Source organism: Protomyctophum parallelum (genome assembly GCF_964188405.1).
Source record: "Protomyctophum parallelum genome assembly, chromosome: 4".
Classification (NCBI taxonomy): domain Eukaryota; kingdom Metazoa; phylum Chordata; class Actinopteri; order Myctophiformes; family Myctophidae; genus Protomyctophum; species Protomyctophum parallelum.
Window position 1 is genome coordinate 54276129 of NC_139700.1, and position 27500 is coordinate 54303628.

Here is a 27500-nt window from a genome sequence, read left to right on the forward strand (position 1 = left end):
GTTATAAGGGATGGTTTATTTGTACCAGTATTTGTACCATTCGGTCTTGCCGAGCTGCATGAATGTAGAAATGTGTTGGGTTTCTCTGCATGTGAAAAAGACATTTACTGTGTGTGCTGGCTGTTTTATTATTATTATTATTATTATTATTATTATTATTATATTGTTGAGGTGCACGGCCTTGAGACTTTTGCTTAATCTAGATTGATTTCTCTCTGGGCGATATTGACAAAATCAAATATCGCAATATGTTTTACCTAATACCTCGAGATGACTATATTGGCACAATTCTGTCAAAAGGTCATTAGTAATGTGGATGTGATGACCAAGCAGGTGGAGTCGTGCATTGTTTATTTCCCTCTGCTAGGAGAGAGTTTTATTCATCAAACACTGCAATAATGCAGCCGTTAACCCATTCTGACCTGAGATCAGATTCATACGAGATTTCCACTGGATACACACTGGTCTGATTAACCCATTCTGACCTGAGATCAGATTCTAAAAATGTCAGTCGTTCTTCGATTTTTTTCAAAAATAGCAGACCTACAAGCTCGTATCGCGCCACTCGGTGGCGCGATATGAGCTTGTAGATCTGCTATTTTTTAATAGCTAAAGCATAACATGATGCCGACACCAAAATGGGTGCCCGGTCAGAATGGATTAAGACCAGGAAAATATGACATAATTAGGATCAGTTTATGGCCATGTGTACAGGTACAAAGATTATGACTTGCTGCATTGCTCTTAAAAGCTATATCACAATTATAACCAAAATACCAGACAATATCTATAGTCTCATATATCACAATATGTTATATTGCCCAGCTCTAATTCCGTATTCCTCACCAGAAAATACACATAATAACACTCTATGGAGGACATGAGTTATGACCAGATCCTTTAAATATATTGTTAAGGGTCAATTCCCTATTCCGGCATACGGCCAATCAAAAATAAATCACACTTGTGTGAAGTGAGCGGTGCAACTGTACCATGTGAAGGTGTGGGGGGGAGGGAGGGGGAGGGGGGGGGGGGGGGGGGACAACGACGACGACGACGACTAAAACATAATCCGAAATTTAAAACGAATTATTCCGTTTCATCTTCAACTATACCAAAAGCCTCTGTAATTATGTGGTGGGAAAAGCAAGATGAACCAGTAGGTTAAAATTGAACTCTTATGTTATTGAAATAACCTCCACTTGATGGATGTTGACGTGATGTTTTGCCCCTCGTACACAATAGAGACATGAGAGAACACGAGGCTCCTGTCAAGGTCCTTCACCGTATTCTTTTATAATTCTCCTGCGTCGGTGCGTACCCTGTCAGATATCACAAAAGGAAGAAAAATGAAAATACGTGCAGCTGAAAAATAACAATTCGGTGAAGCACTGTGGGTCACGGAGGAGGTTGATTTCTTAAAGAATGGAACCGTCCTAGGCAACCGTTTGCTTTTTAACCTCAGCCTTGAACCGCGCGGATGACACCGAGCGGAAATATTCCCCCCTTTGTGACGGTAAACAAATCCATGGATTGAGTGTCTATTTTAGTCTTCCTCTTAACGCATACAGGGCTCTAGAGAGACATCCTTCTTCTGTAAGACTGGAGAAAGATGCCATAACGTACTGCGACATTTATGACCACGGTGAGAAATAATGTAAACGTCACTCAAGGGCCCCTAAAAGCACAAACACTTCTCATACAGAGACAGTGGAGCAGCCGGTGGCATTGCTTAAAGGGACACTTCACCCTTTTTGCAAAAGAATATATGTCAATGACGTTTAGAAGCTTTAGAACACTTTCCTGGGGGTCTTTATGTATGTAAATATGTGGTTTCAGATATTTTAGACTCACTGCTACAATCTAAAATATCTAAAACCACATTATTACACACATAAAGACCCCCAGGAAAGTGTTCTAAAGCTTCTAAACGTCATTAACATGTATTTTTTTGCAAAAAGGGTAAAGTGTCCCTTTAATAAAGCCCTGAGTGGTTTTACGCTCGAATAGCAAAACGAGTCGCCCCTTTACCAACTCACCAACTTTACCCTTTACCCTTCACCCTTTACCCTTTACCCTTTACCAACTCACCTCAGGGCGTACAGCCGGCGGAACTCCTAACCTTAACCTCAGTAAAACTATGCCTAAACCTAACTCTATTCCTAACCTTAACCTCAGTAAAACTATGCCTAAACCTAACTCTATTCCTAACCTTAACATCAGTAAAACTATGCCTAAACCTAACTCTATTCCTAACCTTAACCTCAGTAAAACTATGCCTAAACCTAACTCTATTCCTAACCTTAACCTCAGTAAAATTATGCCTAAACCTAACTCTATTCCTAACCTTAACCTCAGTAAAACTATGCCTAAACCTAACTCTATTCCTAACCTTAACCTCAGTAAAACTATGCCTATATACCTAACCCTATACCTAAACTTAACCCCAGTAAAACTATGCCTATATACCTAACCCTATACCTAAACTTAACCTCAGTAAAACTATGCCTAAACCTAACCCTATACCTAAACTTAACCTCAGTAAAACTATGCCTAAACCTAACCCTATACCCAAACTTAACCTCAGTAAAACTATGCCTAAACCTAACCCTATACCTAAACTTAACCTCAGTAAAACTATGCCTAAACCTAACCCTATATCCTAAACTTAACCTCAGTAAAACTATGCCTAAACCTAACCCTATACCTAAACTTAACCTCAGTAAAACTATGCCTAACCCTAACCCTATACCTAAACCTAACCTCAGTAAAACTATGCCTAAACCTAACCCTATACCTAAACTTAACCTCAGTAAAACTATGCCTAAACCTAACCCTATATCCTAAACTTAACCTCAGTAAAACTATGCCTAAACCTAACCCTATATCCTAAACTTAACCTCAGTAAAACTATGCCTAACCCTAACCCTATACCTAAACTTAACCTCAGTAAAACTATGCCTAAACCTAACCCTATACCTAAACTTAACCTCAGTAAAACTATGCCTAAACCTAACCCTATATCCTAAACTTAACCTCAGTAAAACTATGCCTATAAACCTAACCCTATATCCTAAACTTAACCTCAGTAAAACTATGCCTAAACCTAACCCTATACCTAAACTTAACCTCAGTAAAACTATGCCTAAACCTAACCCTATACCTAAACTTAACCTCAGTAAAACTATGCCTATAAACCTAACCCTATATCCTAAACTTAACCTCAGTAAAACTATGCCTAAACCTAACCCTATACCTAAACTTAACCTCAGTAAAACTATGCCTAAACCTAACCCTATACCTAAACTTAACCTCAGTAAAACTATGCCTAAACCTAACCCTATACCTAAACTTAACCCCAGTAAAACTATGCCTATAAACCTAACCCTATATCCTAAACTTAACCTCAGTAAAACTATGCCTATAAACCTAACCCTATACCTAAACTTAACCCCAGTAAAACTATGCCTATATACCTAACCCTATACCTAAACTTAACCTCAGTAAAACTATGCCTAAACCTAACCCTATACCTAAACTTTTTTTTTTTTTTAAGATATTGTTTTGCGGCTTACGCCTTTTATTGATTTTTGAAGGGACAGACAGTAGGCTGACAGGAAACGGGAGAGAGATGGGGGGATGACATGCAGTAAAGGCCGTGTCGGGTCCGGGAGTCGAACCCGCGGCACACTGCGACTGGATTACCAGTCCGGTGCCCAGACCGTTACGCTACGGCCTGGGCCCTATACCTAAACTTAACCTCAGTAAAACTATGCCTAAACCTAACCCTATACCTAAACTTAACCTCAGTAAAACTATGCCTATAAACCTAACCCTATATCCTAAACTTAACCTCAGTAAAACTATGCCTAAACCTAACCCTATACCTAAACTTAACCTCAGTAAAACTATGCCTAAACCTAACCCTATACCTAAACTTAACCTCAGTAAAACTATGCCTAAACCTAACCCTATACCTAAACTTAACCCCAGTAAAACTATGCCTATAAACCTAACCCTATATCCTAAACTTAACCTCAGTAAAACTATGCCTATAAACCTAACCCTATACCTAAACTTAACCCCAGTAAAACTATGCCTATATACCTAACCCTATACCTAACCTTAACCTCAGTAAAACTATGCCTAAACCTAACCCTATACCTAAACTTAACCTCAGTAAAACTATGCCTAAACCTAACCCTATACCCAAACTTAACCTCAGTAAAACTATGCCTAAACCTAACCCTATACCCAAACTTAACCTCAGTAAAACTATGCCTATAAACCTAACCCTATACCTAAACTTAACCCCAGTAAAACTATGCCTATATACCTAACCCTATACCTAAACTTAACCTCAGTAAAACTATGCCTAAACCTAACCCTATACCTAAACTTTTTTTTTTTTTTTAAGATATTGTTTTGCGGCTTACGCCTTTTATTGATTTTTGAAGGGACAGACAGTAGGCTGACAGGAAACGGGAGAGAGATGGGGGGATGACATGCAGTAAAGGCCGTGTCGGGTCCGGGAGTCGAACCCGCGGCACACTGCGACTGGATTACCAGTCCGGTGCCCAGACCGTTACGCTACGGCCTGGGCCCTATACCTAAACTTAACCTCAGTAAAACTATGCCTAAACCTAACCCTATACCTAAACTTAACCTCAGTAAAACTATGCCTATAAACCTAACCCTATATCCTAAACTTAACCTCAGTAAAACTATGCCTAAACCTAACCCTATACCTAAACTTAACCTCAGTAAAACTATGCCTAAACCTAACCCTATACCTAAACTTAACCTCAGTAAAACTATGCCTAAACCTAACCCTATACCTAAACTTAACCCCAGTAAAACTATGCCTATAAACCTAACCCTATATCCTAAACTTAACCTCAGTAAAACTATGCCTATAAACCTAACCCTATACCTAAACTTAACCCCAGTAAAACTATGCCTATATACCTAACCCTGTACCTAAACTTAACCTCAGTAAAACTATGCCTAAACCTAACCCTATACCTAAACTTAACCTCAGTAAAACTATGCCTAAACCTAACCCTATACCCAAACTTAACCTCAGTAAAACTATGCCTAAACCTAACCCTATACCTAAACTTAACCTCAGTAAAACTATGCCTATATACCTAACCCTATACCTAAACTTAACCTCAGTAAAACTATGCCTAAACCTAACCCTATACCTAAACTTAACCTCAGTAAAACTATGCCTAAACCTAACCCTATACCCAAACTTAACCTCAGTAAAACTATGCCTAAACCTAACCCTATACCTAAACTTAACCTCAGTAAAACTATGCCTAAACCTAACCCTATACCTAAACTTAACCTCAGTAAAACTATGCCTAAACCTAACCCTATATCCTAAACTTAACCTCAGTAAAACTATGCCTAAACCTAACCCTATACCTAAACTTAACCTCAGTAAAACTATGCCTAACCCTAACCCTATACCTAAACCTAACCTCAGTAAAACTATGCCTAAACCTAACCCTATACCTAAACTTAACCTCAGTAAAACTATGCCTAAACCTAACCCTATATCCTAAACTTAACCTCAGTAAAACTATGCCTAAACCTAACCCTATATCCTAAACTTAACCTCAGTAAAACTATGCCTAACCCTAACCCTATACCTAAACTTAACCTCAGTAAAACTATGACTAAACCTAACCCTATACCTAAACTTAACCTCAGTAAAACTATGCCTAAACCTAACCCTATATCCTAAACTTAACCTCAGTAAAACTATGCCTATAAACCTAACCCTATATCTTAAACTTAACCTCAGTAAAACTATGCCTAAACCTAACCCTATACCTAAACTTAACCTCAGTAAAACTATGCCTAAACCTAACCCTATACCTAAACTTAACCTCAGTAAAACTATGCCTATAAACCTAACCCTATATCCTAAACTTAACCTCAGTAAAACTATGCCTAAACCTAACCCTATACCTAAACTTAACCTCAGTAAAACTATGCCTAAACCTAACCCTATACCTAAACTTAACCTCAGTAAAACTATGCCTAAACCTAACCCTATACCTAAACTTAACCCCAGTAAAACTATGCCTATAAACCTAACCCTATATCCTAAACTTAACCTCAGTAAAACTATGCCTATAAACCTAACCCTATACCTAAACTTAACCTCAGTAAAACTATGCCTATAAACCTAACCCTATACCTAAACTTAACCTCAGTAAAACTATGCCTAAACCTAACCCTATACCTAAACTTAACCTCAGTAAAACTATGCCTAAACCTAACCCTATACCTAAACTTAACCTCAGTAAAACTATGCCTAAACCTAACCCTATACCTAAACTTAACCTCAGTAAAACTATGCCTAATCCTAACCCTATACCTAAACTTAACCTCAGTAAAACTATGCCTAAACCTAACCCTATACCTAAACTTAACCTCAGTAAAACTATGCCTAAACCTAACCCTATACCTAAACTTAACCTCAGTAAAACTATGCCTATAAACCTAACCCTATACCTAAACTTAACCTCAGTAAAACTATGCCTAAACCTAACCCTGTACCTAAACTTAACCCCAGTAAAACTATGCCTAAACCTAACCCTATACCTAAACTTAACCTCAGTAAAACTATGCCTAAACCTAACCCTATACCTAAACTTAACCTCAGTAAAACTATGCCTAAACCTAACCCTGTACCTAAACTTAACCCCAGTAAAACTATGCCTAAACCTAACCCTATACCTAAACTTAACCCCAGTAAAACTATGCCTAAACCTAACCCTATACCTAAACTTAACCCCAGTAAAACTATGCCTAAACCTAAACTTATTTCTAAAATTATTCTCAGTAAAACAAAGAATAAAGAATACAAGAACAGTCGGCGTGAGGTCGGCGGAAAAGAATGGAGGACCTAGGACCTACATCACACTCATCACACACACCGATAGTCGCCCCAACTTTCAAAATGTATTAGCTCGCTTTAGAGGGGAAATTCAATCGTCAACGCATGGTGGAGAGAGAGAGAGAGAGAGTGGCCAGAGAAGGCGTTGATGTAACCTAATGTGATTCTCCTTTTCCTCACCGCAGCTTAACACAGACACGCCTCCTGTGTTGCATCCTCGGCACAGCGAGTTCCCGTTATAATAATAATAATAATAACAACAAAAAGGCAAAGTTCAAGTTCCACCAAAATGATTTGTATAGTACCTACATGGTGTACAAAGTAAAGCTGTTGAGACGAATCTCGAAATAAATGCAATTTGCAATCCGGTGGTGGTTGAACTGGAGCGGCACTCAAACGCTACTAGGATTACACAACATGGTGGAAACAAGCGAGCTTTGGTTTCACAGGTCTGATCTTAGCATTGATCCAATTAATCCATTCTGTACGGGAACCCCTCTTGGTGTTTTAAGCATTACGTTTTAGCTATTGAAAAATAGCAGATCTACAAGCTCATAGCGCGGCACTCGCTATGAGCTTGTAGGTCTGCTATTTTTGAAAAATCGGAAAAATGTGGCGCAAACCTTTGAATATATATTCTTTCAGAGCGAACGTTTTTAACTCAAAACTTTGCGTCTGGAGTGTCCGTGGAAAAACATATATTCAGATGGGAGTCGGCGGCCAAATACATATAATTCTGGCGGTCCTTGACATGAAATAGTTTGAGCACCACTGACACAGAAACATGGGGTTTTTCAGAAAACTGTCATGATTTCGAATACATTTGTAGACACGTTCCCAGGTCAAAATGGGTTAAGCAGAAACAACCATCCAAAACGCAACGCAACTTATCGCCGTTTGCAATCTTGTGCACTTCTGCGATTCCCAGAGCGGCGCGCCGAAATCAATTACATGCTAATCAATCAGGTTTTAGGGACATCCAATCATCCACTAACCGAGCCAGGGAGCAGAGACTATAGTTAACGCTGGGCTGAATCGATGATGGAGGAGAGAACCGTTCTATTTTTAGCAGCAGTCTCTCTACCAGGCGTATTATTGTATGGTGGCCAGCTGAGTGGGAACATCATAGTTCAATCAATGAGAAATGTAATATGACTTATTCCCTTTTTATAAAAGAAATCAATGAGAAGAAAGACCCAGCCGGACCAGATGGATTTCAGTCGTGACTCCCACCACCAACCCAAACAGAACAACACAGCCAATTATAGGCCAACTGTGATGTGGCACATTTCCTATTCCGGACAGTGCTGTTCCACTGTCTGCAACAGTGGAATGTTCCTAGAACAGAGGCTACAAAATGCAAGGTCATCGTTGCACACTAATTGCTGCTGCTGTAACACAACTTGTGAGATCGTTGTGAGACACTTGACACTTGACAAAGAGTACGTTTAAGCAAAATTACACGAGAGAGAGGGGGTGTGGTTTAACGTCATTAATGCACCCCCGCGATAACAGTTACCCTTAAAACTAAGAAAACAGATGTAGTCACTAGTACGACCACAAAATGTCCTAAGAAACTAGCTAGCCTATAGCCACCGAGTTTGCTGCGCTCCTCTGGGAAAACAGAGCAGGTGAATTCTTTGTTTTGATGAGGTGTGGAGTGGTTTGAACCACGGCTAGAAGGCTGTTTCAACCAATCAGATTGCTTCCTGGAAACGATAAACGATGTATAATTGCCTTTAACCGCACCTCATAATCAACACCAGTGGAAAGTACTATAACAGACTATAACATCACCTATAGGTCAGTGGTGGAAAAAGTACTCGATTGTTTTACTTAAGTAAAAGTATCAATACTGCAATTTAGAACTATACTTAGTTAAGTAAAAGTACGGAATTGAAAATGTACTTGAGTAAAAGTACAAAAGTATCGGCATCAAAATGTACTTAAAGTACTAAAAGTAAAAGTATTCATATTGCAGAATGTCCCATTAATTCACAAGTTCAAAATGTGTAGTGAATCTATTGAAAATAGCCGATCTACAAGCTCACACAATGCGTCGCAACGCGACACATTGTGAGCTTGTAGGGAGATGGAATAGCTGCTCCCAGCGTCTGCCAGTTCAGTGGAAGGCGGCGCGGTCAGCTGAGCGCTCGCGACCTCTCTTATGAAATTCTCTTATGAGCGATTCACTCGGGCTTTAGGGGTCGTGGCAATCTATAAAAAAAAGCCACCTAGAATTCAAAGACAGAAAAATATATAAAATCTGTGAAGCTTGGAAGTCGTGCACTCTTAAAATGTGTTTCGACCCGACCCATCAATACTACCACTACCACTATACTGCAGCAGAGTCAATGGATAATGGCTCCTTTCATCATCTGAGACTATCTATAACCTTTATCATACACAGTAAAATACAGGTCTATACGCCCAATAGGCAGAGGAGGACCACAGACTGTTCCAACTGCAAATTCATGCCGGCAATTTAATAAAGTCAGAGGCAGAGTAGAGTGGCCCGACTTGCTGAAAAGCGTATATTGATCGATCGCTCCCAGGATCCTGTCAACACTGTTGCTCTCACAACCAGACGGGCACCTGCGGAGCAAAGCAGATGCTCATACATTTAGATGAGATGTTTCAGGAGGATGTTTTTGGGGCACCCCTCTACCCTCCAGACACACAAACAAACGCACGCATGTACACACACGCACACACACACACACACACGCGCGCACACACACACACACACACACACACACACACACACACATACAGCGCACATTCAGACGATTCCAGTGACTCGACATAGAGGCCACTTCACCCTCCTATGTTGAGATTTAGTTGAGATATCTTAACATAACACCATGCAGTAAGACTCCTGGGTGACAGCAGACTGCTGGGCGAGTGCTGGTGCTTTGACATGGGGGGGTCAGATCAACATATGGAATTAATTTTGTACTGGCCATATATGGAGCGTGTCTTGAGTGTACAGGGTTTGATGAGGGCCCAGGTAGGGCCGGGCCTTAATTTTCGGGCCTGTTGAGAACTGGGCACTTTTCGCTGGGCACTAGAGTTTAAATGGACAGGTATCGGTCAAAAGGGAGACATGAAAGAGGAAGGATGGATGGGGAAGGATCAACATATGGAATGAATTTTGTACTGGCCATATATGGAGCGTGTCTTGAGTGTACAGGGTGACTGACTGACTGACTGACTGACTGACTGACTGACTGACTGACTGAACGATCTGACTGACTGATTGAACTGACTGACGGGAAATGCACGATTTCATAGTAAATGAATAAATAAAGGACACATTGTGTGAAGCTGATCACGATCTAAATGATGCATAATGTTTGTGTGCCTAATATTGATTAATAGATGCCTGTGTCAACAGGCCTATCAGCCACTATCTCAGGTGACCACGCTATCTGGAAATGACCTATTATGTTTTTTTTTACCATGCAGAAAAACTGCAGAACTTTTCATATTATAATAAGTTGGCAAATAGCAAATTATTTTATAATGATCCAGTAAATCACTAGACTGATATGCGACGATTAAACCCTAGTAAAAGTTTATGTGATTAACCCATTCTGAACGGGAACCCATTTTGGTGTCAGCATCATGTCATGCTTTAGCTATTGAAAAATAGCAGATCTACAAGCTCGTATCGCGCCACCGAGTGGCGCGATACGAGCTTGTAGGTCTGCTATTTTTGAAAAATCTAAGAACGACTGACATTTCTAGAATCCGATCTCAGGTCAGAATGGGTTCATCGAACCAGTGTTGTGTCCCAGTGGAAACCTCGTATGAATCTGATCTCAGGTCAGAATGGGTTAATGTCATGCTGACCGACGGGTTGATGAATGGTTTCACCCCTGGTGGCAGAGAGCAGCACTGATGATGCCAACAGCCTCTCTCCTCCGCCCCGCCCGCCCGCCCGCCCGCACGCACGGAGAGGATGCTTTTACATTAGCAATGACAAGTGACAGATTCATTTAGAATTCTGTGCACATCTTGCTGTACTACATAGAAGAAGCTGCTTTGGTTATGAGCAAGGTTAAGAACATGAAAATCATATGGTGAATACTAAGATGTTACACCTAACCACTTAGGAGTCAAGGCCACCCATTTAGGCCTGACATCGAAATTTACAATAATTATTTTTAAAACGCCTTTTTTCCTGAAAAACCTGACATGTTTCTATATCAGTGGTTCTCAATATTTCATGTCAAGGACCCCCAAAAATGTAATGTAATTGCCATCTGAAAATATGTTGTTTCCAGAGACCTCCCAGAAGCAAAGATTTGAGTTAAAATGTTCACTCTGTAATAATATATATTCAAAGATTTGAGGCACATTTTCACGATAAAAAAAAAATAGCAGACCTACAAGTTCGTAGCGCGGCACTCGGTGCCGCGCTATGAGCTTGTAGATCTGCTATTTTTCAATAGCTAAAGCATAACATAATGCTTTAAAACACCAAAACCCTGCACTAGTTAGTGTGTACTTCAGTGGCCTGATATCCTCCAGGGCTATATATCGGGGCCTTCCTTTTTGCCCTCTACACCAGATCTCTCCACAGAGAACAGCAGCCCATCGACGTGTACAAGCTCACTCGCAGCTTGTAGATCTGCTACAGTATATTCAGGAAATATTCACCTATTTTTTGGCAGAATCTTTGCCTTGTTTTCACGACACGCCAAGAATATGGATACTGTAGGCCCACGGTTCCCAAAAAGTGAGGGACGCATACAGTAGTATAGCCAGGGGGCTGTGATATGTGAGTTTATACCATAATCTGCAGTGATCCAAAATAATATTCCATCATTCAAGGTGGATAGAAAGTAAACAGACTCAGAGGCCTGTGACTGTGACCAGCTGATGGTCGTTGACACTTAATTCATGCATCAAGGAAGGCATTTATTATGGCCTGGGCCGGCCTAGCGGTCCAGGCGCCTATAGGCTGGTAATCCTAGCCTGACAGCGTGTCGCGGGTTTGAGTCCCGACGACCTTCCCCCCCTATCTCTCTCCCCGTTTCCTGTCAATCTACTACTATATATCAACAAAGGCAAAAAGCCCCAAAAATATAAAAAGGAAGGAAGGCAATTATGTTTCTGTCACTGTCAAATAGATCTAAGATCTATTCTAGCATCTTAAAATAAAAAGACACTTTTAAAACACTTTCCCTCCCATTCACGAGTCAATTCTTCAAAGGTTAGTGAGAAACTATAGGCAGTCAAGTGGGGATAGCGATGTTTTTGTCCCGCAGTCAAACTGTTAACTTGTTAGGCCACGCATTTTGCCAGCGGTTCCTCTGTCTGATGAACGGCGAGGGCAGCAGTACATAAACTACTCTGTAAGCAGAGGTCACGCCCCCTGGTGGCCCCTCGTGGTCTTAACATAAACTACTCTGTAAGCAGAGGTAACGCCCCCTGGAGGCCCCCCGTGGTCTTAACATAAACTACTCTGTAAGCAGAGGTCACGCCCCCTGGTGGCCCCTCGTGGTCTTAACATAAACTACTCTGTAAGCAGAGGTAACGCCCCCTGGTGGCCCCTCGTGGTCTTAACATAAACTACTCTGTAAGCAGAGGTCACGCCCCCTGGTGGCCCCTCGTGGTCTTAACATAAACTACTCTGTAAGCAGAGGTCACGCCCCCTGGTGGCCCCTCGTGGTCTTAACATAAACTACTCTGTAAGCAGAGGTCACGCCCCCTGGTGGCCCCTCGTGGTCTTAACATAAACTACTCTGTAAGCAGAGGTCACGCCCCCTGGTGGCCCCTCGTGGTCTTAACATAAACTACTCTGTAAGCAGAGGTCACGCCCCCTGGTGGCCCCTCGTGGTCTTAACATAAACTACTCTGTAAGCAGAGGTCACGCCCCCTGGTGGCCCCTCGTGGTCTTAACATAAACTACTCTGTAAGCAGAGGTCACGCCCCCTGGTGGCCCCTCGTGGTCTTAACATAAACTACTCTGTAAGCAGAGGTCACGCCCCCTGGTGGCCCCTCGTGGTCTTAACATAAACTACTCTGTAAGCAGAGGTCACGCCATTGAGCGCCCCGTGGTCTTAACATAAACTACTCTGTAAGCAGAGGTCACGCCCCCTGGTGGCCCCTCGTGGTCTTAACATAAACTACTCTGTAAGCAGAGGTCACGCCATTGAGCGCCCCGTGGTCTTAACATAAACTACTCTGTAAGCAGAGGTCACGCCCCCTGGTGGCCCCTCGTGGTCTTAACATAAACTACTCTGTAAGCAGAGGTCACGCCATTGAGCGCCCCGTGGCCACCAGGTCACCTCTTAACAAATTGTCCAATAGTCAAAAAAATAAATAAAGGGCTTTGTTACGCCCTCCATAATCAATGCCTGTGTGAAAAGTGGGAGCGATTGGTGCAGGCAATGAGGAGCTACGGCGGTGTTTCTGACACACAGACAGACAGACAGACAGACAGACACACACACAGACAGACAGACAGACAGACAGACACACACACAGACAGACAGACAGACAGACAGACAGACAGACAGACAGACACACACACAGACAGACAGACAGACAGACACACACACAGACAGACAGACACACACACAGGCGGACAGACATTGTTAGAATTATAGTATGATTTCGTGTTATGAAGCCTTATGAGTGCATTATAATGTTTATAAATGTGATCATAAGGCATTACAGACCCCGGCCTTTAGATACAGTGTTACCAAAGAACTTTACTCATGGCATGTAGGGTCACCATCAGGGCAAGCTGAGGGGATTGAGGGGATGCATTCCGTGCATGCAGAATGTTTACAGTACGTGTGCATCATTAGATTTGGTGACAGACAGACCTGGTGTTCCAGGAGGCTGTAGAGGGCTAATAACAGCTGTGAATGCCATTATTATCGATATGCACAATGCGCCCAACGCCCCGACGATTACACCCTCCACGTCGATGCTCCTCAAGCAGGACTGGGAAGTGATTGAAAATCTGCATCTGTTTAACCCGTTTAGGCCTGACGTCGAAAGATGTCTTCTAAATTCTGACAGTTTTCTGAAATACAGTCCCTATGTTTCTGTGAAATAGAGGAATGGAAGCGCTGCAGGGATCTGTTAGTGGCTCTTAGATAGGGGCTCTTTGGTGATACAGGTAAAACCATACAGACAAAAGGTATCCTTCCTCCAAGTAGTACTGCTTGTCAAAATGTGAATTGCAGACTTGAAAAGAAAATAATCCAAGGCACTCTGTCTTTGGTGAAAAATTTAATAGTTTATGTGATGATGAGCAAGGCAAATAAATAACAGGACCTATGCATTTCGACCAAAAGGTCTTCGTTAGGGTCTGTCTGTGTTTCTGTATCAGTGGCGCTCCATATTTCATGTCAAGGACCCCAAAAATGTGATGTATTTGGCCACCAACCCCCCAAAATATGAAGAAGCAAAGATTCGCTCGGAAAGAATATAATTATATTCAAAGATTTGTGCCACATTTTCACGATTTCTCAAAAATAGCAGACCTACAAGCTACGAGCTTGTAGATCTGCTATTTTTCAATAGCTATAATGCTAAAGTTTAACATAATGCTTAAAACACCAAGAGGGGTTCCCGTTCAGAATGGCTTAATCTATGGTGTCAGTGAGGGAACTCGGAAGGGAAACAGAGGCGATTGCGAAACAGAGACATCACAAAAACCAATTTCAGGGTATTGTGCGTTCTGCACTGATGGAAACATGGAGGGGGGGGGGGGATGCAATTTAAAAAATGGCCTCTGTTATGTGTTCATTCTTTTATGCTGTTATAATGTTATATTGATCTGTTGAAATGTAATTTAGGAACTCAACCATTTCCAATTTCCTTTAACTGCTTTCTTTTCTTTCGATCCCCATCACATAATATTATTCTACTTAAATGAGGTACGGCAACAACGCCATGCTTCTGAAAGAGTGCTACAAAAACTACAAAAACAATATATGCATACATACACATGCCCCCTCATTTCCATTCTGTTGGAATGCATCTACATTTTCTCAATAATGTATGCGCCCCAAATGACAAGTATATGACGATAATTCAGACTCTAAAGCTATACCTAAGCCTGGCTCATTGTGTATATACTATATATACAATGCCAAACTAAATACCAATTCCCCAAAAAGCCCACTGGGTTTGATATTGCCCATGTTTATGAGACAGTAAGTGGCATATAACCCGGCCCTGGAAATGACTCTGCTCACTGTGGACACTCAGAATCCACCTCACCTCACCTCACCTCACAAACCAGGCACATTCTTTGCACACCCTGAAAAACTAAGTTCACCTATACTACTAAAGTGTAGCCACTTTGGGGCTGGCTGGTTGGAAGATACGGTCCCTGAAATGATGGAAATGGAATGGACTTGTATCAGGACTTTGTTTACTGCTGAATATTATGACCAACATGAACATTAGGCCTACATTACATTGTTCTATACAATTCACTGTGAGGGAACACAAGTTCTATTTTTCCCACGTCAGTTCAAATGTTCGTTTTCCCCCTAGTGTAATCTATCCAGTCTGAGCCACATGTTACCACCTGAAAACAAGATGTTGCAATGTCACCCTCTGTCAACCAACAAAACAATTGAGGCCTCCATTAGGCCATTAGGACACAATATAAAGGCACTGCAGAAGAACAAGGAACACAACTACAACCAAGTTTGAGGAAAGAAATGGATTACAATTACAAACCAGAATGACACCGAGAAACTTTGCAGGACATAATGGGTTAAAAATAATACAGTGCATATTATTTGCATATAAGAGAGATAATAATAACTAGGTAAAACTACAGATTCATTTTCAGACAATAAATCTGAAAAGATATATAAACAAAAAAGCAAATAGAAAAACTGTAAAACAGACTTTTCTCCCACGATGGAAGTATAGCATTTTGGCAATAAATGTGTCAACTAATGGTGGACCACCTGCCAAAGGGGTTGGCAGCGCATGCTAGCACACACCAGCCACAGCACAGCATTTAGCAGCATTTGGCTGGCGGTTGGTGGTAATAATTTCCCATGCTGTTCCGCACAGCATGGACCACTACTGGCTGTGTGTCTGTGCAATACTGACCACAAGAGAAAAAGTAAATACAGTAACACAAAGAAAACTAGTGTAAACTGAACACATTTGATCATATTGCAGCTGTTGAGGCCGCACTACAGACAGATATACCGTACTCCAAACAGGCACCGCTCCAAAAAGTATATATACTTGACAGAAATCAGGCAAAGTTTGCTGATTCTAATACGATGCTGGCTATTCGCCGCCTAACCTTAATTATAACCACCTAAAATCTATTTCATACTTACAGCAGCCGACTACAAGCTCACAAACCACATCACATTGTGATGCATTGAGAGCGTGTAGATTGGCTATTTTGTTTGGCTATAATAAGTAACATTTGAAAATGTTCGACCGAGAATAGGGCCGCCAGGTTGAGAGCGGTTACGCCTAATTTATACTCTGAACAACTGATCTCTCACGAGAGAGACTCGGAGTAGAACCGCTGAGACCCCGGGGCAGACCAAGGTGGAGTTGGAGGAAACACTGGCCTTGGAATCCCCCAGGAGGAAGTCACTAATGTTGCTCTGGAGTGGGAAGTCTGGAGCTCTCTGGTGGAGCTGTTGCCCCCGCGACCAGACTACGGATAAGCGGTTGAAGATGGATGGATGGATGGAACAACTGATCTTCGATGCGTTCTTACAGTACGTTTTAACAGCGGGCGACAGCCAGACGAAATTCCCGGAAGTGCATCATTTGTCTACGGGACCCGGCGACTACCGGGCGAAAGCAGGCGAACAGGCGACGGTCGAAAAGTGGGCGGAGGATCGTCGCCCGAAAAGATAAAAATAATTAATCTTTTTGGGCGATTTGGCGATGTGTCGGCTGATGCTCGCTCCACGCTTAAAACGCACTGTTAGACCGATTTTCGGCATGTGATGGAGTATAAAAATGAACTTGAGCTTATAACTCCACACAGAGTATACGGACCGGACAGCCACTGACCTGGGGTCTGCTGCTGGACGTGCATCTCGGACAGATCCTGGAGGCGCACCAGGAGGAGCAGCGAGCCGGCTCCCAGCAGCAGGAGGAACCACAGGGAGCAGTAGAGAGAGCAGGGCAGCTTCATGGCCACCAGGAGCAGCCGCTTCCCTCCGCCCGGAACGCAGCGCAACATCCAGAGGACGCCCTAGAACAGACGTCCGCCTGGCTCATCCCACTGCAGCCCGGCCTGCGCAGGCTGGGGAAAGAAAGGAACAGTAACAAGGTGAAATAATGTATATTTAACCCATTTTGACCTCAAATCAAATCAAATGTATTTATATAGCACATTTAAAAACAACTCTCATTGTACCAAAGTGCTTCACAAATGCAATACAATACAATATAATACAATACAATACAGTGCAGAAGACGTCAATAATAAAACAACAGGCATATAGGACAGAATAATCTAAAAGGAAAGGTGCAGGATCATGTTGGTGGTGGAAAGGCTTGTGAATATAAAAATGTTTTCAGGTGTGATTTAAAAGACTCAACGGAGGGCGCAGACCTAACCGCGAGGGGAATTTTGTTCCACAGAGTGGGGGCTGAGACAGCAAAGGCGCGGTCGCCCCTGAGCCTCTTTTTTGAGTGCGGGACCCCTAAGAGACCTGGTGGAGGGGGGGATAGGATAGGAGGTTTTACTGCTGTGTTTTACTGTGGAAAATATCTGATCCATTAAGCTCACGACGCACTGTGAGCTTGTAGCTGGCGAGATGTTCTTTTCCTTCATAAATCAGTCTAGAGAAGTCAGACCGGATCGGCTCTCTGGGGTGAGGTAGTAGAACATAACGGGGGTTCTCTGGGGTGAGGTAGTAGAACATAACAGGGGTTCTCAAAGTTTTTGGACCCCCAGAAATGCTTTGGCCGTGTCTCGCGACCCCAGCCCCAACCCTCTCCCCACCCCCCCCAATACAAATTGGCCGCTACAATAACCTTTAGTTTATGCATGTACTATATGTGTGTACTGTATGTAAACTCTTAATTTTCCATTTTCCAGCCATTCAGTTGCACATTTTTTTAATATAATCTGGGGACGTCCCCAAAAATAAATTTGGGACCCCTTGATAATTTGAGAACCCCTGATCTAGAAGACCCTCAGTGTGGCTCTAACAGGCTGGTGTGGTGTGTGACGATTCACACCAAGTACAGACAAACACTGTGTCTGGTATCAACTACATAGTCTTCATTAGATGTACTGTACATGGACAAACACTGTGTCTGGTATCAACTACATAGTCTTCATTAGATGTACTGTACATGGACAAACACTGTGTCTGGTATCATCTACATAGTCTTCATTAGATGTACTGTACATGGACAAATCATAACACTCTCTAGAGTCTATAGACGGGTACGGTCTGTTTTTCAGTGTTCCTGTTGCATTGAATCAAAATGAGACGGTTCCAGACAACAACATACATTCATGTATAGAGTGTACTGTATGCGCATGCATAAACTAAAGTGAACGGGAAATGGAGTGTCACATCGCGTGGCAAAGTGAGTTTAATGTCGTTGTAATGCAATCAGATAGGACTTTTCTGTTTGGATGTACTGTATGTTTGGACTGTCAAGGCCAGAAAGTAGGGTTTTTTTACACTCTGTATGATGATGATGATATCACAGGCATACCCTTAATGTACTCGGCAAGTAAAGTGATTCTTGGAAGGGGAATAGAATACATCAGGACGGAAGAAACAAACCACCACACATGTGAAACAACCGGAGGTGGAGGAAGGGTGGATGTTTGACAGGAGAAACGCTGCTAGCGCTCTGCTGTGGCCCTCGCTCTGTCGCTCAGCTAAAGCAAATGGATTCCTGAGCTGTGCATCATGACACGTGAACATTGTGAGATTGTGTGAAGACAGGGACAGCAGACCCTGTGCTGACAACAACATATTTATGAAGCTTATCCACTAACCGACGGAGGATCTCTGAGAAGAAAGACAGACAGACACCTGGCAACGATACGATTTTTGGCATTTTGGCAAATCTTTTGGAGGCGCTGCCCACATGTTTAGCTGTATTGCTCATCCTTACAGCGAGCTATACCTCATTGTAAAGGATAATCTGCATAATTGCACAACTTTGGTTTGTCTGTTCCGTCCACCTAGCCCTCTTCTCTTCTGCACCTAATCCAGGAGTTGCAAGGCTTGCTTCCTAATCCTAGCTAAGGGGCACCACCTGATCTTTGACGGCTGACTGCAGGCCAAAGTGGCTCAGCGGTCTATGATGATACATGGCTTTGCAGACGACCCGGAGACGTCAATGCAAACCACAACAGCACAGCCAGCGTAATGACACATGACAGTCAGGGATAAACCAACGGCCAACACAGAGGCATGGTGAAACACATGGACACACAGCAATGCTTCAGTCTGTCTAGAAAGAGATGCTTACTGTACTGCAGCCAAAACAATCCCAGCTAGAGTTAATAAGGACGCTGCCAGCCTATAGTTAAATATGCTGGTGTGTGCGTGTGCATGCGTGCATGTGCGTGTGTGTGTATACATACGCATACTGTATGTGCATTAGTGTATCATGCATTTCCACATGTTTACTCTCCATGAGATCCAGAGAGGAGATGTTGCTGACTGCAGCCTTCCTGTTCCCTAGAGACCAGGCAGCAGCTAGCAGCTGTTTCAAACAGCCTCTCTCAGCAGGTGCAGCTAGCTGGGGAACTTAGGGGCTCAGCCGCTCAGGCACAGGCACATACCGGTAGGCACGCACGTAGGCACGCATCACAGGCAGGCACGCTCAAATTAAAAACACACACAAAGACACGTGTGGCTTGCGTACATACACACACACACACACACACACACACACACACACACACACACACACACACACACAGACACACACAGACACACACGCATGTACACATGCAAGCATGTACACACACACACACACGCACGCATGTAGAGTACACATTTACGCGCGCACACACGCACGCACACGTTTCTACGTACAGTATAAGATTGAATTATGTGTGCAATAGAGCATGTTCTCGATTGATCCACTATATCTCTCCAACACACGTGTGCACAATTAAAGGATGTTCATAATTTCGACGTCGCTTGGAAGGACAGAGTCACAGACAGACAGACAGAGGCTGGCCTTGGAAGGACAGAGTCACAGACAGACAGACAGACAGACAGACAGACAGACAGACAGACAGACAGACAGACAGAGGCTGGCCTTGTGGTTATGATATGAGCAGCTTTTTTACCTTCCTTCAAACCAGGCAAATGAAAAAACATGAATGACTGTCTGCTGTGCTCAGCACTCTCGCCGAAATAGTTTGACCAATTAAAAAGCAATGCAGAAATGAGGTAACCAGGTGGCTCAACTGTCTGCCACATACAGTAGACGCAGATCTAATTATGTACATTACACTGCAGGTTTCATTCTGGCTCAAGACCAAAGCTATAATCCCTTATCGTTGCCTTTTTTTATATCTAGATGCTATAGTTACAGTATAGGCCTACTACGCAGATATACTGTGTACATTGTGTTGATTTGCTTGTTCAGTATTATGTTGTTATTTATTTAGATAAGACATTTTGTTTGCTTGACCACAAATACAAAGGATATTATTTAGATAAGGGCAGACAGAGTTTAACCCATTTTGAGCGCGAACCCCTTTTGGTGTTTTAAGCATTATGTTATGCTTTAGCAGCTATTGAAAAATAGCAGTTCTACAAGCTCATAGCGCGGCACCGAGTGCCACGCTACGAGCGTTTTTTACTTAAATCTTTGCCTCTGGGAGTGTCCCTGGAACAACATATTTTCAGATGGGGGTCGGCGGACAATTACATATGATGTTTGGGGTCCTTGACGTGAAATAATGAGCACCACTGACATAGAAACATGAGGTTATTCAGATAATTGTCATGATTTATTTAGAAGATTATTTTTTAAATTTCGACGTCAGGCCTAAATGGTTTAATATCTATAAGCACGGGTGGGTAATATTCCTGCTGGGCATTTGCTGCCTGTCACACCTAAATGGTGCCACTCCTGCAGAATGGGCCACCTGCAGGTGTTGTCAGCCGGGAGCAGCCGTACCCTTCACTGATGTTTTGCTATAGCTGTAATCCAGCCGTACCCTTCACTGATGTTTTGCTATAGCTGTAATCCAGCCGTACCCTTCACTGATGTTTTGCTATAGCTGTAATCCAGCCGTACCCTTCACTGATGTTTTGCTATAGCTGTAATCCAGCCGTACCCTTCACTGATGTTTTGCTATAGCTGTAATCCAGCCGGGAGCAGCCGTACCCTTCACTGATGTTTTGCTATAGCTGTAATCCAGCCGTACCCTTCACTGATGTTTTGCTATAGCTGTAATCCAGCCGTACCCTTCACTGATGTTTTGCTATAGCTGTAATCCAGCCGTACCCTTCACTGATGTTTTGCTATAGCTGTAATCCAGCCGTACCCTTCACTGATGTTTTGCTATAGCTGTAATCCAGCCGTACCCTTCACTGATGTTTTGCTATAGCTGTAATCCAGCCGTACCCTTCACTGATGTTTTGCTATAGCTGTAATCCAGCCGTACCCTTCACTGATGTTTTGCTATAGCTGTAATCCAGCCGTACCCTTCACTGATGTTTTGCTATAGCTGTAATCCAGCCGGGAGCAGCCGTACCCTTCACTGATGTTTTGCTATAGCTGTAATCCAGGGAAACATCTTGAAGTGGTGGAGCTGCACGGAGCAGCAGGGACGTCTTCCTGGTGCTCCCTGCAGCCAAAGCTCAGAGGATCTGTGTGTATGTTGTGTGTATGTTGTGTGTATGTTGTGTGTATGTTGTCCTTGTGTGTATGTTGTCCTTGTGTGTATGTTGTGTGTATGTTGTCCTTGTGTGTATGTTGTCCTTGTGTGTATGTTGTGTGTGTGTTGTGTGTATGTTGTGTGTGTATGTTGTCCTTGTGTGTATGTTGTGTGTGTATGTTGTCCTTGTGTGTATGGTGTGTGTGTGTATGTTGTCCTTGTGTGTATGGTGTGTGTATGTTGTGTGTGTATGTTGTCCTTGTGTGTATGGTGTGTGTATGTTGTGTGTGTATGTTGTCCTTGTGTGTATGGTGTGTGTATGTTGTGTGTGTATGTTGTCCTTGTGTGTATGGTGTGTGTATGTTGTGTGTGTGTATGTTGTCCTTGTGTGTTGTGTATGTTGTGGAATGAGTCCCAGCAGCCACACAGGCCCACTGAGCTGCGGCTCTGGATGAGAGCATCTGCTAGCCTGCTGCATCATGCCTACATTGTGTTTATAACAAAGCTCCCTCAGGTACATTTTCAAAGTATTTTCAGCAATGGGATAATTATTATTTTTGGTTGGTAGACCTTGTCTTATATAAGGGGTGTGTGTGCACCCCTGCCTTAAAGGGACACTATAGAACGATTCTCAACAATATATATTCTATTTCATCTATAATACGATGTATACATTACAACATACTAGGGATGTGCCTGTCAAAGTGGGCAGGGGTTAGGTGGGTTCGGGGAGTGAGGCCAAGTAGTATGTTTTGGGAAGTCTGTACTGTAGCATTGTTTTAACCCATTGACGCCTGGTGCAACGTATATGTTGTTCTACCCTTGATGCCGGCGTGCTCTCTGTGTCTCATCAGCTATTGCTATACATGTAGCAACATAACTATTTAAAAAAGAATCATCAGAATTTGAAGGTTTTCAGAAAGGCCCTAGAAGGCGTTTCCAGATCAATGGGTTAAGGGCCTTTTGAGGTGCTGTGGTACCAAGAGGTGCATGCATAGTCGAAGAAACCTTGTACGAGGGCTCCTGTTCTTCAAGGTGTTTTGTTTTTTGGGGGGAGGGGGGGGCAGTGTTCCGTTCACCTCCACGATCTGATCTCTTCTCTCCCCTCCAGGTAGGATTGCATCCAATTGCTTTTAGCTTGTTAACCAGTATGGAGTGGTTCACAGTGTCAAAAGCCTTCGCCGTATTCGCAGTATTTGCCAGCATCCACCTCGTGTCGCTCAAATAGAGGAGGCATGTGTCAGTGGAGTGGGATGTTCTGAAGCCAGATTGGATTTCTTTTTTTTTTTTGTGTGGCAAGATACTTTTCAACCTGTTCATAGACTTTCGAGATAGGGCTAAGAATAGAAATAGGGCGGTACAGTTGCCGGGGTCTAATTTGCTCCCTTTCTGGTGCAGGGGGGTTACTTTGGCTTATATTGGTCCTATAACCACTGCTACCTCCATAATGTTCAAGGCATTAAAAAAAAAGGGTAAATCTCAAATGTAATACACTTCACTCCACAACAAGCTGAATTCAATTAGAAGACTTAATTAGGTGTATGGAAATGCAGACATGCACATAACCAAACAGCAACATGCGTCCCTTATGAGCAGACACGTATGCTGTACGTGTCTGTCAAGATGACAAATCATAATCAAATCTATAGCATACAATACAATACAATGTAATTTGAAAGAGTTGATTCCAAGGTCCAATGTGTGCTATAACCCATTCTGACCGGGAACCCATTTTGGTGTTAGCATCATGTCGTGCTTTAGCTATTTAAAAATAGCAGATCTACAAGCTCATATCGCGCCACCGAGTGGCGCGATACGAGCTTGTAGGTCTGCTATTTTTTGAAAAATCGAAGAACGACTGACATTTTTTAGAATCTGATCTCAGGTCAGAATGGGTTAAACATATCAGTGCAAGCTGTGGGAACATATACGTATATGGCTGGTTGGTTCCTGCTTGTCAAAACATCCCTTGTTTTACTCCTCCTCCACACATCTGCTGTGATGTCCATGAACACAGATGAGAAGAGTGGAGGTCTATAGTCGGCCACAGGGCAGCTCTGCACTGAAAGAAAACATTGTATTGATTCACTGACTGCAGCCTCCAACCCTCTTTCTAGATTCCTCACATCCAATATAGCCATTAAAAAAAAAAGTTTTGTGGAAGCTTAGACAGACAGTGAATCTTCTTCTCAGGCACTATTATCTGCAGATCAATAGTTTTTTTTTTCTTCCCTTTCGTTCCATAAAAAACTGTTTTTGACTTTGAGGGCAACTGAAGGAATGCATGATTTATCTATAATGATGACTCTCTCTCTGTGTTTACTTGGAGTGTTTGGCAACTTCTCCACCGCGTCCATCCTTTATCACTTGGCACTATGTTGGCAGCATATTAGCATAACTATAGCCCATTCTGAAATGAGATCAGATTCATACGAGGTTTCCACTGGGGGACACACACTGGTCTGATTAACCCATTCTGACCTGAGATCAGATTCTAAAAAATGTCAGTCGTTCTTCGATTTTTCAAAAATAGCAGACCTACAAGCTCGTATCGCGCCACTCGGTGGCGCGATATGAGCTTGTAGATCTGCTATTTTTCAATAGGTAAAGCACGACATGATGCTAACACCAAAATGGGTTCCCGTTCAGAATGGGCTAGTCTACGGTATATGTAGCCTTTTTCATTGCATTTTTTTTTTCACCATTCTTTTACTTTTTACTTTTACTGATACCAAATCAGTCATTTATTATTTCCGCCAGGCCGGATCATGGCCGCACGGCAAGACAATGTTTATGTCTATAAGTCTGTTTCTTGTAGCCTATTGTATTTGTACAATAAGTAAGGAAGGAAGCTTTTATAAACAATGCTCACCTACACACATAAGCAAGGCTTGCAGGCAGCAATAATATTCCATAACCAGGCAGAGAAATGTACCCCAGATCCCACTCAGGTGGTGAATGTGTCATTTGACATGCATTGTGATCAGGCAATTTAATTGATTTGCCTAACAAACTAACGTACATATTATCAGTTACAAAAAGCTATACCAAGGAAATGAGAAGAATGGGGTGGCAGTTGGCTCAGGGGTAGAGTCTACAGGCAAGGCAAGGTCTCCAGTTCGATCCCGGGCTCCCACAGAGTTAGTGTCGAAGTGTCCTTGAGCAAGACTCTGAACCCAGGGGTTTGGGGGGATGAGCGTGGGGAGAGTGCCGAATTTGGCGTTTTGTTTATTTATTTAGTTCCTATTCCCAGCCAAAATTCCCAAGTAGGCATGCATGCTTCGGGCTAGGCAAAAATGGCACAATCGCCATGGCGTTCAAATGGGCCAATAGGCTTTCACATAGGGGAAACAGAGTTACTGACGTCCAAGTGAAAATAAATAAATAAAAACTGTCAGTCTGGTGGTCAAAAGTGTGTGTGTGTGTGTGTGGGGGGGGGGGGGGGGGGGGGGAGAGATGAAATGACCGATCTGTGAGAGTGTCGCGTCGTATGCACAGTGAATGGTGGGTAACGTCTGAACCCCTATATTTGCTCCCGATGTGCATGTTGGTGCCTTGCATGGTTTCCTCCGCCATTGGTGTATGAATGGGGCAATGTAATGCCAATTAACCATGTCTCCCAAGCATAGCGTTCTGTATTGACGTTTCGGACAACATTGCATTACCGTTCTCAAGTAACGTTTTGGTAAATGCACAATCCATGTAAAGCGCTTTGGATAAAAGAAAGCGCTGTATAAATGCACCATGTACAGTTTGTACACCACACATACAAGCACCTATCCCACACAGTAGGACTTGGCTACCACCAGGCCTGTCCCGACCCCCTGTGCATTCTCCACCTGTTCTTTAGCTATCGACTGAGAAATATAAGCCCTCCTCTTCTTTTGCGGTACTGATTGCTTTTCCCTGTAGTTCAAGACAAAGGTTTTACAATTGATAGTCCACTCCATGTTTCCTCCCGTAATCAATGTTAATTCACTTTTGGCTGGTTGATGCACTATAGCTGCATTGATTGTTTCGACAGATTGGCCAGAATGATACAGTGGCACACAGAATGATACAGTGGCACACAGAATGATACAGTGGCACACAGAATGATACAGTGGCACACAGAATGATACAGTGGCACACAGAATGATACAGTGGCACACAGAATGATACAGTGGCACACAGAATGATACAGTGGCACACAGAATGATACAGTGGCACACAGAATGATACAGTGGCACACAGAATGATACAGTGGCACACAGAATGATACAGTGGCACACAGAATGATACAGTGGCACACAGAATGATACAGTGGCACACAGAATGATACAGTGGCATACAGAATGATACAGTGGCACACAGAATGATACAGTGGCACAGCATGTGACAAGAATCAGATGGTGATGTCGTTGGTTTTGTGGATATAGCTGGGCATTGAACACAAGACAGTATCCTGGCTGCTGGCCAATGATCAAATCCCATCGGAACTTTTCTTCTGTGCTGCGGCCGCCTCCCTTTAGTTTTCTCCCTCCCACTAACCGCTCTACTAACCCTTCTAAAACCACTAACCGCTCTCCTAATCCTTCTAAAATCAGGAGTCTTCCATGTGTTTCAAGGCAAGGAAGGACCCATTAGCGGAGAGAGAGAGAGAGAGAGAGAGAGAGAAGCGGGGACCGCCACAAGATAGCTCACTATATTTAGCTGATTGTCTCATCAGTGTCTGTTGATAGTCAGAGGATATTAATAAAATCTGGGAATACATTTCTCACCAAGAGTTCTCTTCACCAATGTGTTTGTAAGGGTGTCTGTCTATACTGTCTATACTAACATATCCCTATTCAACCGCCCTAGGGGAATTGTTTTACAGCTGCTGGAAGTTGGGGTACCATACAACCATTATAAGGCAAAATGTTCTAAATTTCACGACACATGTCAAATCTATAGGGGTTTTTCATGATTCCGAATCCATTCCAAGCATTAGTTTTGCACGAAAAACACTCCTTGGGCTAAAAACGGCCAAAGCCGTCATCATAAATGTGATTAGGTCAGCACATTTGGGCACAATTTTGGGCAAGTGGCTATGGCCAAATTTAGCCCAAAGAGTGTTTTTCGTGCAAAAGTAAGGCTTGGAATTGGTTCAGAATCATGAAAACGTCCTCTATCTCCGTAGTATTCCAAAAATGTCCTGAAGTCATATTAACAATTCATGATTAATGTGCAGTGTAATGGAACAACTCACACAACACACAATCAAGCTCTTTGTTCGGACTCTCAATCTCTTTCATTGGAATGAACTATATGGCCTGCATGCCACCATTGAAATGAAAAGCATCTGAGCATTTGATTTGAACAGTACGCCAACAGTACTCTCACTCATAGTGGATTATGATTACTATGCAAGGGCATAGATTTGGTCTCAACATCTATAGGGGCACAGCAACCCCCCCCCACAATGCATGCTACACAGCAACCCCCCCACAATTCATGCTACACAGCAACCCCCCCCCCCCCACAATGCATGCTACACACGCGCAGGTCCAAAATAACACGATCAAAAGCAATGCCTGCTAGAATGCTACACTGGAAATGTGCACGAATAATAATAGCTCCAAATCCCTTTGCTCTGTAGAGTCTGTGTTAACTTTTAATGAGTTAACCTTCAAGGACATACGATGGTGCAAATCGCAACGTGCCGCGCTGAGGCCTCGACTCCTCCATGGTGCAAATCGCAACGTGCCGCGCTGA

At 42.9% G+C, this 27500-nt stretch overlaps 1 protein-coding gene across 1 annotated transcript in view; it reads right to left on the reverse strand.

Annotated features, from left to right (window-relative positions):
* Positions 1-27500, reverse strand: part of LOC310857565 (carbohydrate sulfotransferase 8-like) — a 117692-nt gene that overhangs the window by 74642 nt on the left and 15550 nt on the right. The window contains exon 2 of the mRNA XM_083763282.1: positions 16955-17189. Coding sequence (XP_083619408.1) covers positions 16955-17126 — 172 coding nt within the window. The 5' untranslated portion in view covers positions 17127-17189. The remainder of the gene's footprint in view (positions 1-16954; positions 17190-27500) is intronic.